General features: G+C 38.6%; 1 protein-coding gene across 1 annotated transcript in view; it reads left to right on the top strand.

Annotated features, from left to right (window-relative positions):
• The window catches only part of LOC123671651 (neurotrimin-like), a 198,349-nt gene that overhangs the window by 36,033 nt on the left and 145,173 nt on the right, over window positions 1–17,143 (top strand). Inside the window, exon 3 of the mRNA XM_045605612.1 lies at window positions 7,265–7,452. Within this exon, the coding sequence (XP_045461568.1) occupies window positions 7,265–7,452 (188 nt within the window). The remainder of the gene's footprint in view (window positions 1–7,264; window positions 7,453–17,143) is intronic.

Genomic DNA, 17,143 nt, shown 5'->3' on the forward strand with positions numbered 1-17,143 from the left:
CGTGATCTCCTATCTCAATCATTGTGAGGTCATTTCGAATGACTTACCGTCCATTCCAGGCAATATCTCACCAATAATTTGATGGATGTTGGTCCTCAGATCGTCAATATTCTGGTGATAATCGGTATAAAGTCTATCTACCTCATAACACTACAAGAAATACCAAGGAAAAATTTTTCACTGTCTTAGATTTCAGAAGTTTTACAAATCCGGCAGTTGATAAACATATTGTTGAATGGCTAACTTAATCTTGTTCAAAAAATATGACGCTCTGGATGACAGTTCGTTTTGACATTTGTCATTGAAACAGGGCTATGAAATCAGGACCACGAAATTGATGAACGTATTACTATTCCTCTGGAATTGATGGAATTTATAGATCTCTGCTTTATTATTGGTAATTATAATAATCGATCCTTAACAGCAAGAACATGACAAGGGGCATCAATACAAAGGCAAGTTCAATCCTAACATCTCATTATTTCCTGGAGTAAAGCAGATATTCGGTTGGAACGATATATAATGAGAGACATGATGCAGTAGGTAATATATTTCAGAGATAATTGTCAACCGTATTAGAAATAAAGCATTCTGACGGAGTACTATAAGACGAATTCTTCGGTACAGGCAAATGTACCTACTGGAAAGAGTTTCAGGAGAAGGAAAAAACTGAAAGACTCTGGCGGAATCTTCCTGGGTAGTATCATTCCAAAAAGTTTCTTCGACATTTCGACACTGCGAGATCCAAGAAGTATCTGGATCTTAGCAAGAATATATTACACCTCCTCACTGGATTCCTCACAGGGCATTGTCACCTCAGGAATCATCTCATGAGAATGGGCTCAACAGAAAAGGACAGTGCAGATTCTGTGGGGAGGAGGAAAAAACTACGGATCACCTGGTGATGAAATGCCTCGCTATCACTAGACAACGCAAAATCTGCTTTGAAGAAGAAACTTGTAGAAGTGAGGAATTAGCCTCCTTGAAGCCATCTTAGATAGTGGTGTACATTAGAACTCTGAAACTGAAAGGTGAGCTGTAGAACACGTTATAGCGAGAATAGCTCTGATGGGGACCACAATAGAACACTGGTCGCAGGGAAATGGATACTTCTTAATTAAATATAACCTAGAGGAAGTTTCTTCCTGACAAATTGGCTGAATTTTTTATATGTTGTAGTCCAAGTAATTTCAAGCGAAAAGTAGGATTGGCAATAGATTTTCTATAGGCTAGTTCTGATGCTAGAGTACCCTGAAAACTAGGAGCTGAAGAATAGGAAACAAATGTAACAGTACCAAAGAACAATGCTCTTTAAAGTATCTCATATTGAGGTCTGCTCACATGTTGATTACCCAGAATAGTGATGATAATCCAGGTTAACGTTTTGTATTGTCTAACAATGGAGATCAGACGAGAGTTTTCAGGGGCCTCTAGCGTCAAATATTATTATAAATTGTTTAACTGGGGTCGTTTTGGTTCGGTAAGCCTTCCGGGAACTGCGACCATGCAGATCTTTTGTTCTCTACCCTACTCATTCATAGAAACCCAGGGAGGTCGTCAACGATGTTAATAAAATTGACAACCTCCTTAGGGGCCTTGGCCGTTACCTCCCTGGTATCCAGGACCGGCTTACCCATGTGAATGGTTCGTAGGCCAGCCAGCTCCGGACACTTTCATATCAAGTGTTCGGCTGTTTCTGCTTCCGATCCACAGAGCCTGCAAATCTCGTCTGCTGACTTTCCCATACGGTACAAATGACGTTTGTACCGACAGTGCCCCGTCAGCAGTTCCACCATCACCCGAAGCTCTACTCGCGACAGCTTCAGGAGCTTTTTGGCGTAGGTAGATGAAATCTTCAGGAATTTCTTTGCCTGAACAAGTCTAGAAGTGTTAGTCCAGTGGATTGTCCTGCTGTTCAATTCCCATAGCAGGACCGCAGTAGCGTCAAATATAGTTTATAGAAAACCTTTTGCCTATTGAACTTTTTGGTCGGAATGACTTGAACTATATCATGAAAAAAACCCAGCCAATTTGACAGGAGAACACTTTCCCTAATGAAGTGTGTGGTATCCTCCCATTGAATTTCGGATTTAAAATGAGCGAGTAAAGACCGAGTTAATCCAATCTCCGAGAATTATATTATTCATAATCGAGCATCATTTCCCCTGGTCCCATAACCAACCCTCCAATTACTCAACAGCCAGAAACCAGCTTCACCAGATATATATATATATATATATATATATATATATATATATATATATATATATTCTTTTGAGAAAGAGCAATACAAAATATTAATTTCAAACAATCAAGCATATGTGTCGATGAATCTCAGTATTAGCAGAGGAAATGTAACGGGGCATCATACATTTCAACGTATGATACAAGAGAACAGATAAAAACCTCAGCAAAAACTCTGTCTCCCCGTATCGGTGTAGTGACTGGTTTGTGTAAACGTTTACAGAATAAGCTGACATAATTTATATTGAAGGACTTCCTCTTCAACCAAAACAAAATTTCCTTTATCCTCTCTTTTCGGTTGACGACTCTATAATTTCCAATTGGATCCTAAAATAAAAAGAAAAGAAGCAGAAAGGAGTACTAAATATTAGTTTTCATTATATCGATTTGAAGTTAACTACCCATTCTAAAAAAGAATCTGAAACTGAATGGATAGCTCGGAAACCATCATGAAATTTATAAATCGGACAATCATTCACCAAGTGGTCAATGGTCTCTTCTACACCACACTCACATAGTGGGCTATCAATAGAACGCCATTTGAAGAGGGTACTATTACAACGACCATGACCAGTTCTAAGTCTATTCAAAATACACCAAATTTTCCTAGGAAGATTGAAACCTAGAACTTTTTCTGAGGGATCAACAATAAGACTTTTGTTGAAAACGTTAGAAGAAGTCCATCCCGAACGCCAAATTTCCTTGTCGCTTTCATTGAATTCAAGGAAGGTGTTAGTCCATAAAGGTTTGCGTGATTTCAATCTAGCAGTTCTAGAATCTGGGAAATAGGATAAAATAGGAAATGAGTTCGGATAGAAATGAAATTTATCCCAAGATTTCTTGACTGCAACCTGTCTACGAATATGAGGTGGAACTATATGTGATAGCACCGGTAACCAAACTAAAGGAGTAGATCTAATAGTCCCACTAATAATTCTCAGATTAAGAACCCTTACCCCCAAACCAAAAACCCCTTCGTCTCTATACGCCTGTTTTTTGTTCATTTGCTCGCCGATTTAACATCCAACCTCAAGATATTCGAACTTTCAACTGGCCAGATCCGGACTACAACACCCCCCACCTCCTGGAATCCCCGCGTTCTGTGTATCGCGAGTACGTCGATCCCGAACGTTCTCCCGGAGTCGGTAGACTCCGGGATTTATTGCCTGGAGTCCGGGCGTCTAGGGGCTGAAATGAAAATATGTTCTCCACCGCCGAGTTAATTATTTATGGTTTCGCATATGTGAAAGGGGGTTGAGGGGAGGGGTGAAGGAGAAGGGGTGAGGTTGTAGATATGTTGCGGGGTTCAGAAATTTTTCCGTTGGAATGCATAAGTTTTTGTTATTTTTTTTGGTTAGCTTTTTCCTTCTGCAATAATTCGGAATTTACTGTATTGATCGAGAGACTGTTTAAGTCAGGTCAACATTCACCCGCAGGATCTGTATAAATAATAGCTACATCGTAGTACCCTTTGGAATATTCTTCACCATGCTTTTTCAATACTGGCAACTGAATTTTACGATGAAATTCCAGATTTGACAATCATAAATTATGGTTTTCCGGCCACTAGAGCATTAAAGGGAATGAAGAGGCCAACACACTTGCCAGAAAAGGAGCACAAACTTTTTTCACCGTCCGAAATTTTTCTGTGGTATAGACAAATACAAGAAAGAGTGTCAGGAGATGGAAAAAACCGAAATGAAAACACTCTGGCGAAACCTTCCTGGGTTGAATATTTCTAAAACGTTTTTTCGGAACTTAAACACTGTGAGATCCAAAAAGCATCTAGTTCTTAGCAAGAATATTTTAGATTCAAACCTCCCCGCAAAACCATCGGATGTCATGCCAACCATCTACGATTTTGAAACGCCCTTTGAAACGGTTATAAATGACCGACCTAGTGCAATAAGTCTCGTAAATTGTCTAGACAAAAAGTCATCCATATGGTTCACCGATGGATTAAAATCAGAGAAGGGCACCGGCATTGGGATATATGGACCTAAACTGAGGATCTCTAAAGCCCTGGGAAGTGAGCCCTCGATTCTACAGACCGAGATAATGGCTGTTTATGTATTCTCTCAGGAGTGTTTCAAAATGAACCTCAAGGGGGCGCATATCTACATCACCACGGACAGCCAAACCACGCTGAGATCCCTGGAATCGTGTTGTCAGGGTTCTTTGCTGACTTGGGAGTGCCGTAACAACATAAAGCAACTGGCCAGAGGAAATAAGGTGACTCCACTATGGGTACCAGGGCACTGTGGGGTTGAAGGAAATGAAAGAGCGAATGGACTTGCAAAAAGTGCATCAAGGTTAACACCTGCTGGACCTGAGCCTTTCTGTGGGATAAAAATGACCAATATAAAGCTGTGATCCAGCTATGGGAGTTGAACAGAAGAACAATCCACTGAACTAAAACTCCTAAACTTGTTCAGGCAAAGAAATACGTGAAGATTCCACCTATCTACGCTAAAAAGCAAGATGTTGATCGCCAAAAAAAATTCTTACAATACCTCGACACAGAAGGCAGTTCTTCAAAGGATATTTCCCGTACAATATTGCTCAGCTCAGTCGATCAATTAAACTTGTATTAATCTCAAGTGGATACGAAAAATAATAACTTCACCTTCACCGTGCAAAGCAATAACGCATCAGTTCAAGCTGAAAGAAATTGACGTCACCCAAATGTCCCATAACTCTATACGACCATAAAAAAATCAGATAGGGCAGTTTCAGATTATCCTCCAAAGCGCCATCTTTCATCCGGCAAAAAAAAACTGTTAAAGGGGTGAGTACACGCGATCGTCGACAACTCCTATTAATCTATATGAAGCCCAATCTAGGTTGGAACGGTTTATTTCGCAGACTCTCCTGAAAAGCGGGAAAACCGTCCGTAATAGATATTTATGAAAGAGGAAATATAGAAATGGGGCAGAGATAACCATCCGAGGCTTTTTTTGTATTGCGGTAGCTTTAATGAAATGAGAGAAATACGTAACGATGAGTGTGGGAGATTTTCGTTATTCAAGCAGCATTTTTCATATTTTTAGCTCGCTTCAATGACACTCATTTCAGTAAAAAGCTGGTCGTGATCTTGGCATTTGGGAAACCCAGCTATAAACCACTTTGAACTTATATTTGGATATCCTGAAAGTTGTCTGACAACCTGTATATGGTAGGGTGTCCGCGATTTTTCATACATTTATAAAGGGTATTTTTTTTAGAGCTATAGAACTTTAAATAACAATAAATCAACGATGGATTATTCGATTGATATTAATTTTATTTATCCGCATGATAATCTTGTGGCATTACATTTTAAATATTATTTCTGGCATATGACCGCCACGGCTGGCTCGGATGTAGTCCAATCTGGACGTCCAATTTTCGATGACTTTTTTCAATATTTGTGGCCGTATATCGGCAAAAACACGGCGAATGTTGTCTTCCAAATGGTCAAGGGTTTGTGGCTTATCCGCATAGACCAATGAATTTACATAGCCCCACAGAAAATAGTCTAGCGGTGTTAAATCACAAGATCTTGGAGGCCAATTCACAGGTCCAAAACGTGAAATTAGACGGTCACCAAACGTGTCTTTCAATAAATCGATGTTGCGCCGTCTTGTTGGAGCCACAGCTCCTGGACATCATGGTTGTTCAATTCAGGAATGAAAAGTTAGTAATCATTGCTCTATACCGATCACCATTGACTGTAACGTTCTGGCTATCATCGTTTTTGAAGAAGTACGGACCAATGATTCCACCAGCCCATAAAGCGCACCAAACAGTCAGTTTTTCTGAATGTAACGGTGTTTCGACATACATTTGAGGATTAGCTTCACTCCAAATGCGGAAGTTTTGTTTGTTGACGTAGCCATTCAACCAGAAGTGCGCTTCATCGCTAAACAAAATAAAATGGACGTAGTGCGCGATACGTATTCCGCACAGAACCATTATTTTCGAAATAAAATTGCACTATTTGCAAGCGTTGTTCAGACATGAGTCTATTCATGATAAATTGCCAAACCAAACTGAGAATAAATCACATGACAACTATCAAATCGGTCACCATCTCGAACAGTAATGCCAATTTGAAGTTATATACCTCGAAAAAAAAACACCCGTAGGATTATAATTTATTATCGATTGATACGTTTATAATCGGTACCTCTTCCTTCCCCTCACCATAGTTACTATGATGATGAAAAGAGAGGGCTACAACATCGGCAAGAATTTCTTATTAGAGCCAAATTTCTTTCGTCGGAGCATTCTTTAGGGGTCTGAGATTTTTTTCCTTTGCATTTTATACTCACTTCTGTGAAGATTTTCCCAAATTATTTGAAACATCTAACAGAATTTGGGCAACTAAGGGTCGGGTACATTAACAGTAGTACCTCATAATTCTGAATGATGGAGAAAAATGAAGAAATCAGTTTCGACCTGTCTAGTTTTCTGATGGATCATCTCATTTGATTGAATTCGTAATAACTTTTTGATGACCCCATTACAGATCAGTCGATTTGTCTACCATCTACCATAAATGATCACATTGTTATTGATTGCCAAGAACATTGAGAATGAATTATTAAAACATGTATGTCTATGTATTTCATCCGATGTGCCCTACAAACCTCATAAAAATAACATTCCTAGCTGATCCAAGCACTGAATAATTCATGGTGAACTTGAAGAATATAATATCATCATATCAACATCAAATATTAATAGATATCAGTAGTAGTAGTAGTAACTGAGAACTTTTTAGAAAGTTAAATTATGTCGTTATTCTTCCATCAAATGTTATCAACAACAATTTCAGATGCGAAATGGAGAAATTTCTCCTCAGAAAATATATTATATGCACGAAATCTTCTTCTTTTTGCTGGGTAAAACTATTCCTTCATCAGTTTAGCGTTATGACTGTCGATGTTGCCAAACCTGCTGAAACATTATTGACGACAATTATACCGACTGAAACCTGATTTTTCTCTCAATTCTGATCAATTTTTTTTCCTTCCAGAACCGCCTGATACCCCGGTGATCCGTCACAGACGCAGCTACCAGTCGAGGAACAAGACCGTCCTCAACCAGAACCAAGACAAGGAACGCAACCTCGTTTTCGCCACAGAGAACTGTACAGTGGTGGTAGCTCAGGTCGGCGGTACGGCTACTCTTCCTTGTGTCGTCAGGAAGTTCAGTAATGGAGTGGTGAGTAACTATTATTCAGTGTTGCCAAATAAGGGAGTCAATTTTTAATTGTAAGGAATTATCGCTTATGAAAGAATCAGGTGAGGAATTTGGAAAAGTCAGGAATTTTTTGGGATTCCTCACGTTTCTAAACTATTACAGAAAATCATGGTGGGATCAGCTCGTCGGCGTTGTGTATTATAAGTTGTTAAAAACGACTAAACCAATCACAGGCGATCGTAATCGAACGCAATGAATGCGTTTGAGCCGAGCATTGAAAAACAAACGGCCGCAATACAACGAGAGACATGATAAAGTGATTTTACAGCATGACAATGCTCGAACCCATGTTGCCTACCTACTATTTTCTAGACATTGCTCATTCGGATCATCACTTGTTTTGATTAATGGCACACGGCCTGGCTGACCAGCTGTCTTTAGAAAAGTAATAATTTAGATCGATTCTTGGAAAATTCAGCAGGAAAAGTGCATATTTGTCGAACTTAATTCATTATTTATTTGTGAGCGTTCTTTTTTCGAAGAGATGGCTTTGTCAATGTCTGAAATTTATTAAATTTTTAGCTGATAATGATCTTAAACGATAAAGTTCGACTCGCTGATAACAAATCGGTCCAATAGAGAGAATACCACCACGTGATTGACAAAGTTTGGTCATTGCAGAAGCGCCAGAGGGGAAATGAATGGGTACCTAATGTTTGACTGGAACGCGGAAAGCCACTTTCTAGTTATCCCTCTGTATGTGATATACCAACTGTTTTTTTAACGAATTTCATGCAAATAGATCTTATAGTTTATGAGAAAGCTAGGGATAGAGGACAAAAGGAATTTTTTTTCGTTATTTGGACTCTATACAATCCAAAACGTAAATTTGTAAATTTCTATTCCATAATCAATTTTTTAGGTTCATCATCGTGAAATAATGAACCAAAGCAATAATATAAGAAAAAAGGTAAAAGGCGACAGAATTTCAGGGTATCGCGTTTTCGTGGGTATTATTGAAATACTGATGGACAACAGACGAGAACTTCATTGTGGTACAGCACTTGGAAACATCCTTGAGCACTCTACTAACTCAACTGGTCAGCTTACTCCACTCCACTCTCCTATTCCCAGTTTTATACCTGGGTTACAATATATTGTACACCGTGAATTTCTTCTTCCTTTTCTTATTCTCTAAGTTGTATGCCTGCGCAAAGGTTTCATGGTGCCTGCACACTAATTAGGGAAGGTGAAAGATATTCTCTTTTGTATCTTTCTGAGAACTCTATGTATGAGAAAGTTGTATGCACAAGTAGCATGTAGGAACAATGCATTCATATTTATTTTGAGTATTTTGACGAAAATTTCGGCTAGACACAGACATTATTTCTAATTGCTTTTTGTCCCCACAACATTTTGTCCAAAATTAGAGATTTTTAAAGTCTGCTTCCGAAATTTCTTCAGATTCCGACCTGGCAACACCGGGATTATTCCTGAACCCTTTGAGAAGCCGCTAACACACGAGGGTTAATTACGCTAGTCTCTTCGTATTCATTAAAATACTATTAGGGAGCTTTCGGCATGTTAGTCGTTTACTTTCGAACTGGATCTTTGGTTAAGAGAACGTACAAAGGGTGCGTTTGACGAGGAGGGGATATAGTTTTGTACGGTAATTTTTGAGAGTGGGAGGGGTGGGGGTTGAGTGTCGTTGTTGTTCAATTGTTCATTGCATGATGTTTGTTTGAAGTGGAACGAGCTGCTGGTCGGAATATATGCAGATCGTTTTCGTTTGACACGGTACAGTAATTTGTGGTTATTTACTCGCGAACGAGGAATATTAACATCTACTGGTTCTGCTTATTAGGTATTACCCTCGGGGGTGGAAGGCTTCAAAGCTGCTCAAAGAAAGCACGACGATAATCAGGAGCTTTTGATCGCTCATTTTGGGTTCATAGTTCCACCGTTTCATCTTAGTTGAAACTCTGTTGGGGGGAATTAATTTAACAAGACTTAAGTGGTTCTAGTCTTATTGAAATTGAAATGCTTTTGTGGTTTAGATATGAAAATTAGTGGACTGTATCTTTGTTGAATGAAATTTTTGGATTGATTGGAAATTGATTGGATTGAATATTGGATCACCCTGTACGTGAAAATTTTTTTTTCGTTTTCAAAATCACAAAGAATTAATTCATATTGATAATTTTGGATCAATGCTTGCATCCCACGCACAGGTTTATCCTTTTGTGGGGATTCTATATTGTTTATCATAAGCTCAAAGACTATTGTGTATCTAAAATTGAAATGGTAAATAATATATTATTATTATTATTATACAAGGTGATCAATAAATATTCCCTCATGAGTGAATGAATCATAGTTCAATCAATCGATAGAATCATTTCAAGTTTTTCAGTTTTGTCAGATTGAGATATAAAATTATAAAAAGTAGAGGAATTGTTCAAAATGGTATCTCTTCATTTTTATACATTTTTCACGTCGATATAGTTGATTCGCAGATTTAGCTATCGTAATCAGTAAAGATTCAATATTATGGCAAGCATCAATAATAATTCTTTGTAGCAGTTGTTCCCTACTGTCATCTCTACCGCATAGAACAGCGCTTTTAAGCTAGCACAAAGGTGTCAGATCAAGAGATTGAGTCAATCCATCTGTTTTCAAAAGTATCATGTTTCAAGCACAATGTTTCGTAACAAACCAGACAAAGCATCCTTTTAAATTTCTCCTGTAAAAATATTTTCAAAAATATGAGGTCCAATCAAAAGATTATTGTAGATACCGCACCAAACATTTATCGAGAATTCAATATGGGAATTTATTTGGAATTACTGAATACGTATTATCCTGAACCCATACGTGGGCCATTTACAGGATTTGTTGATTTCATCCCTAGTGAACTTCGAAATTCAAAATTCGAAATAATCCTACCAATAAGTTCAAGATTTATCGAATTATGAAATTTTATTCATATGAGCATGTTTATTGATATATCGGTGCCAAGCAGAGATTTAGAATCAGTATCAAGAATTGATTCTTTGTGGTTATGAAAACGAACAAAAATCATAATATTTACGTACAAACACAGAGTATCCAATTTTCAGAAAAATTAAAAAGGCTAAAATTTTCCTACTTAGGATTGGATTTATTCGATTTCAGAAATATTGAAGAAGGCTTCAGGATTAAAAGATTACAAAACAACAAAATTCGAAATGATTTGGTTGATTAGTTAAAGAGTTATTGAACTCTACAATTTCACTCATAATATAAACATCACCCCGTATATCACAAACGAAGCCACTCAGGCGATTGAAACCCCCTTATACGAGTCTTTCATGATGACGTTCATTCAATGTTCCTTTTTCCGAATTATTCCCGGAACAACTTGCTTTAGTATAGATGATATTTTGGCGAGTCTTTCTCGAGCCAAGTTACGAGGTGCGCCCTCTCCCAGGGGTTTGATGTTTTGTCCCGAGATCGCTGGTGGATGAGACACACATTCTCACACCACCGTGAAGAGGTGACTCTGCTGCAACGCGACGACCCCTATAAACCCGCCGGGGTCAAAGTAAAAGTGGCGCGAAACCCATAGCGCCATCTTTGAGCAGACAGTGTCATTACAATATCAAACAAGACCGAAATACTCCCAAACTTTTCCTCGTGCTTCCAACTAAAAACATCTTCAAATCTCAATTACTCAACTACCAAACTCGTATCATCTTCCCTCAACCTGCACCGGATCATACAAACGTTAATTAGCAACCCCAACCCTTCCAGAAAACACCAAAATGCATTTAAGCACGCGACTCCTAATTTCCTACAACTTTCTACGCCCCCCTCCCCTCGTCCCGCCAAACATTAGCAGGTGCTCCGTTACACTTAATCTCCGCAAAGCCAGATAACAAGTTGGAGGCACACACTGACAAAATGGCTTCGGGATTAGGACCGAGGGGGGGTGAGGGGGTTCCTGGAAAACAATTCTCGGGCGCCCGCACCAAGTCCAGCCATAAATTTCCCGGTGGTTGGCGCGCATAGCTTTGCTACGTTATGAACCCGAAGACGTCTCCGAGGAAAAATGGAAATTAAGAGGACGCAGTGTATCTTTACTGCGTTCTGGGAAGAAGAGGCGAAGTTGGGAGGTGTGGGGTTTTTTGGAGGATGATTGTTCGGGGATAGAGTGCTTTTTAGGAGTTTCAATTGTTCTAACAATTTAAATGAGAATAAGGAAGACATTGGATCTGAGGAATTGAATTCAACTTGAAACAATATTGTCCTGTGGCTTCGATATGGGATGAAATTGAAGAGTACTTGCCTATTGAAGAAGTTTGATAAGTTCACTAAGGCAGAACAAATCCACGATATATCCACCTTCAATAGAGTGAACTGTATTTCTTGGAATAATAATGATACCATATAAGGTGAAAACACAATCAATGTCTACACTTTTGGTAGAAACCTTTCATCAAATAGTTAACAACACTGCTAAGCTGGGGAAGCTGCCCAAAACACATTGTTTAATGCAAAAGATGGAGGAGCACACTTTAACGATGAAGCGATCTGATGAATAATGAACAAATCAGAATAGGTCAAAAGTTTACAAATAGAAATGTGATAGCAATAGACCAGTTAAGCTATTGCTACAGAGAATATTCAATTGAAAGCATCTGGTATCCAAACACCTGATAGTTTTCGCAACACACTGAAAAAATGAATATACAGACAAATGAAGAATGACAAAATTAATATACGCTGTTTTTGAGTTACCATTACAGAAAGCTGTTTTGACACCATATATAGTATCAGCGCTCACAATTGAATAGCCTCTGTTTTCATTAGGTTGTCAACGATGTTGTATTATGCAAACTAATCAGAGGAAATGAAGAGGCCAACACACTTGCCAGAAAAGGAGCATGAACTTCTTTCATTGTCCCAGAACCTTTCTGTTGTATAGGTAAATGTACTAACAAGAAAGGGTTTCAGGTGAAAAGGAAAAACCGAAGGAGAAATACTCTTTGAAACATTGATACTAGGATATTTGAAACCTCCTCACTGGATCCCTTAGGAAGTATCTCATAAGTATGAGTCTTGCCGAAAAGAACTAGTGCAGATGTGGGGAGGTAGACGAAACAAGGAATCACCTAGTGACGGAATACCATAGCTAACCAATGCAAAAGTGCTCTGGACATAAGACTTGTAGAAGTGAGGAAGAAACCTCCTTGGAGCCATTCCAGATACTGGAGTTCATTGGAACTATTGAACTGGAGGGCGAGTTGAAGACTACGACCACTAATGGCGAGATGAGCTCTGATGATGGACATAATAGACCATAAGGTCATGGTGCAATGAAACCCCCCTCAAATCTAAATCTGTCCTGAATCTACTCACAATCGATGGCAGCACGTTCCACTCTGGAAAACTTTGGCTTAGACAGTTCGATTCGTTCATTTACTTCATTGAATTCATTGAACGCTTTTAACTGTCAAATTTCCTGGACAATGAGAAAGTACATATTGCATATATTTTTAGAATTTTGTAGGTTTTGAGTGAGTTCATTTCTAACAACCTTGTTGAGATGTATTCAATGAGGTGCTAAATCTATTGAAAATCTAAGCAAAATGCAATAATTGTTCGAAGTACTATTGTCTATGCTGGTAGAAAAGAAAAGAGCAGGAGGACCGAGAGATTTATGTGGAGAGATGACGAACTATAAAAAAATAAATTCATTTCGATAGTTTCAGTCTTTACTTTCTGGTGGAAATATCCCTCCTGCTTCGAAATGATAGATCAAGAAGAATGACCTCAATAAAAAAAAACAAATTTATAATAATGATCAATTGTAAATATTGGCAATATTGACATTGAAAGTAATACTTGATTTATTCGTCCTCCATATGATACAAATTCATTTGAATGAAAATAATGACAAATTGATACTGCCACGATGTGGTGAAACAAATATTGTTAAAACAATTGTGAAAATTGGAAATATAAATATATCATCATTTGAATTGATTGGCATTCTGGAGTGTTAGTTTACCACGAACTGAATTCAATAATTGTATTTACAATATTACGTTTTGTGCTTTTTTTTACTAGATCATGAATGAAAATGTAAGCATTGTGTTTCACTGAATTCCAAACCAGCCGAATAAAATTATTGAATCATCAATTGACCAAAATTTAGCTATAGACATCAAGAAAATATTTCAAAAACATCTTTATGAAATATACGCCTTTCATCTTTATCAATATGACAGAGAGAATATAATCACAATTTCATTTTGTGAGAATTACATTAAAGAAGACCGAAACATAATACGTCAGATCGAATTTTTCAAACAGAAAAATTAACATTTTTATTTTACCCTCTCTCTTTCGTAATATACAGCGCATCGTCTATGCTGACTTGCCGAACGTAAAAAAACTGCCGCTCTTTCTCTCTACATAAATTAAACCATAGGCGTGTCATACGATCGGCACTCAATCACGCTACGAATCCTCCAGGGAAAAACCGCCTGTTTTTTTAACGTATGTAAATAAACACCCTGAATTCGTATTATCGAGAGGGCTCTTCGCGTATCCAACGATACGTTAAGGCGCCTCAGGCCGTTCATTATCATCCCTAGTTCAGGTAAAAAAAAAGGCAACGATGCGACGTAATGAACGAGGCGGAAAAAGTGTCGCAATTCCCGAATAATTCACGTGACTTCGACTTGCCGGGGGCGGCGAGGTACGGAACCCTATCCGGAATCGGCCGCAAAAACGAAATATCCCGCAGGTCCGGAAATATGGTCATCCGTCGAGCGAACTGTCACATTATGTTGTCCGAGGCGGAAAAAAACCATAAACGGATGAATCGGGGTACGGGTTTGTTTATGTTGGCGGCAGTAATTTTTACGGAAATGGTATCGGAATTAATTCTACCTTGGTTTTTTTTGTTTTCGTTGTTAATGCGTGTTATTCGATGGTAGACTTTGATGAATTGAGAGATTCGGTACCGATTTTTGGCGATGTTTCGGTTATTTTCTTCGGATCTGGATGTCACAGAATTCAAATTCCAATCCGTCAAATGTGGAGTGAATTTCCTAACGGTGTCATATATCTCATACATTCCACCGCAGTTTAAATACCGTATGCAATATTCTCATGTATATACATTCTACGCGGGGTTTGAGATCCTTGATAACGATCTCTAGAAGATATTATATCGGCGGAGCCCCGACATAATAAAATTTCGACACCCTAATATTCTTATTATCTAATCGTGCCTTCATTGACTGCTCTTGAATTGAAATGTTTTGTTATTTGCCAGAAAAAAAATAGTTTTTGGAAGCTGAATACTCTGTAAAACAACCATTTATTACTGAATATTTTTCGATTTAATGAGTTTCATTTAGTCCTATTATTATTGAGGGCTGAAATTATGACTAATGAAATTGTGTGGAAAAAAAAATGAAAATTTCAGCGCTTAACATTAATAGAGCGCCGAGTCGAGGGTGGTGCGCCCTGTATATTTCAGGGCTTTTCGAATTCTTTGAAGTAGCCTTTGTCATTGTCATTGTTTTATGTGAAAACGTATTTTTGAACTGAAAATCATCTCGACAAATTTATCGTTTTGTCGATTTCATCAAAAACTTCCCCAATTATTTAGAGGTAGGACGCTCTATAGTTATAAAATGACGAAGTTTCTGAAGAGGCATTTCAGTACTTATTCATATTTTCAGAACTAGTTGAGAGCGCCTATTCGATTTGTTCAATAATATCGGCGCTTTGCAAATTTTCAATTTCACTAAAAAGTGGAATCACGAAGAAAACATATTTGTGTCAAAAATTATGTCTTCTTTTGTCAACTGATTTTCTTCCCCTGCAACTTGATGCCCCGGCAAAATGTCCGGTTTGCCGGTCCTGGCGTAGGCCCTGCATCAGTATAACGATATATAAAGTCTCCATGGGCGTATGAAAAATTAACAATCAAAAGCTTCCATGCGTACGTCAGACCTTATAATTGCTTAATTTTTTCAAGCGTGTTTTAATAAAGAGAAAGTTAATTTTGTTGTATCCTGCTCTCACAACGAAAATGTTCAGTTATCTCCACATTTATCTTAACCCTAAAATAAATTGCTTTCTATTTCATTTCTGACGATAAAGCAAAACTTCAGATACTAATCCCGCGTTCCACACCCTAAAACAGCACCTGAAATCTCATACATGGATTTCCGAAGCACACAGCCGACCCGTGAGAGGATTCGCGCCGAGACCGCAGGCTACAGTTGTTACAAACATAGCATGAATATTTTATTCGATTGGATTATGTTTGGATACTACGCCTCGTCAGGTTCGATAATATCATTGCCGGCTGCTGCACAACATTCGTGTGTTCCGTGTTGCGGAAGCTATGTTTATTCTAATCAGTACAGAACCGATCTTTTCCTTCTTGGATGCGTGCCGCGCGTGGTATAGGCCGAACGTTGTACCATCCGATATATTAGGTTTCTATCCGGCTCTCGTCACGTACTACGTATCCCTGTTTACCTGCCGTATATAATACCAGCGGGGCTGCGTTGAACGTGGGAGCCGTTTCGAATTGCAATTTAGGTCTCGGCCGAATTAGAAATATTGTAGGATATTACAATTGCTGTATAAACAAACTGGAACACCCAGAAGGAGCTGTTTAACTTTCAATTTTTTTTGTGGTAAAACATAGATAGTATAGCAAGGAGTGAATGATTGAAATTTGGAGAAAAAAACGAAGAGTTTACAATTTTTTTTGATAAATTTGTTAATAATGTGTTTATCCACCGCTTTTATCTATACACTCCCCAACACGTCTCGGCATTGATGCAATAAGATGGTCTATTTCTTCTTGAGGGATACTTTCCAAAGCTACCTGTACTCCATGTCTCAAAGCCGCCAAAGTCCGTCAGGCATGGGGTAAATTTCCGAGCCTTCTATCCATGATGTCCCATTTTTACCATTTTTTGGTAATGCAGCGCTGTCATGTTACCTTGAATAGAGACTAAAAATGACCTACTTGCATGTGCAATAGCACCCCATACCATAACGCCTACTGTCCGGTTTACATGGCGCTCAACATTAAACTGAGGTTCACGATTTTCTCCCCGACGTCGTCTAACCCTTCTTCGTCGATCATGTGCATATAAAGAAAATCGAGATTCATCAGAAAAGACGACTTGATGCCATTCCACATTCCAATGTTGGCGTTCTCTGCACTACTGTAATCGTTGCCGACGATGCTCAACCGTCAAGGATAACACCAGATGGGGTCGATAATGCTGCATTCCAAAAGACCTTATCCGGCAGTGAACCGTTCGGACGGTTACAGGATGGCCTTGTTCTCCTAACCACTCATCAGCCAAAGATCGAGTTGTCGCAAATCGGTCTCTAATGGCCATAGGTCTTAGACGTCGATTTTGAACTTCATTTGGGCCCCTTCAACGTCTGGTGACTATTCTTCTTCGATTTTGAGCAAAAATCAAGCTTGTCAACATCTCATATGAGTAGTTGGATTTCTTTTCGTACGGTTAGCGATTTCTCGAAATGGCAACCCCGCCTTCCGTAGACCAATAATTCGACCTCTTTCAAATTCACTTAGCTGGCGATAATTTCCACGAACACGAGCTCTAGGCATTTTAACAACAACTAAACATTGACTTTGTATCCAATCGAACAGCTGGTA

The sequence above is a fragment of the Harmonia axyridis genome, chromosome 1 (assembly GCF_914767665.1).
Source record: "Harmonia axyridis chromosome 1, icHarAxyr1.1, whole genome shotgun sequence".
In the NCBI taxonomy this organism is placed as follows: Eukaryota; Metazoa; Arthropoda; class Insecta; order Coleoptera; family Coccinellidae; genus Harmonia; species Harmonia axyridis.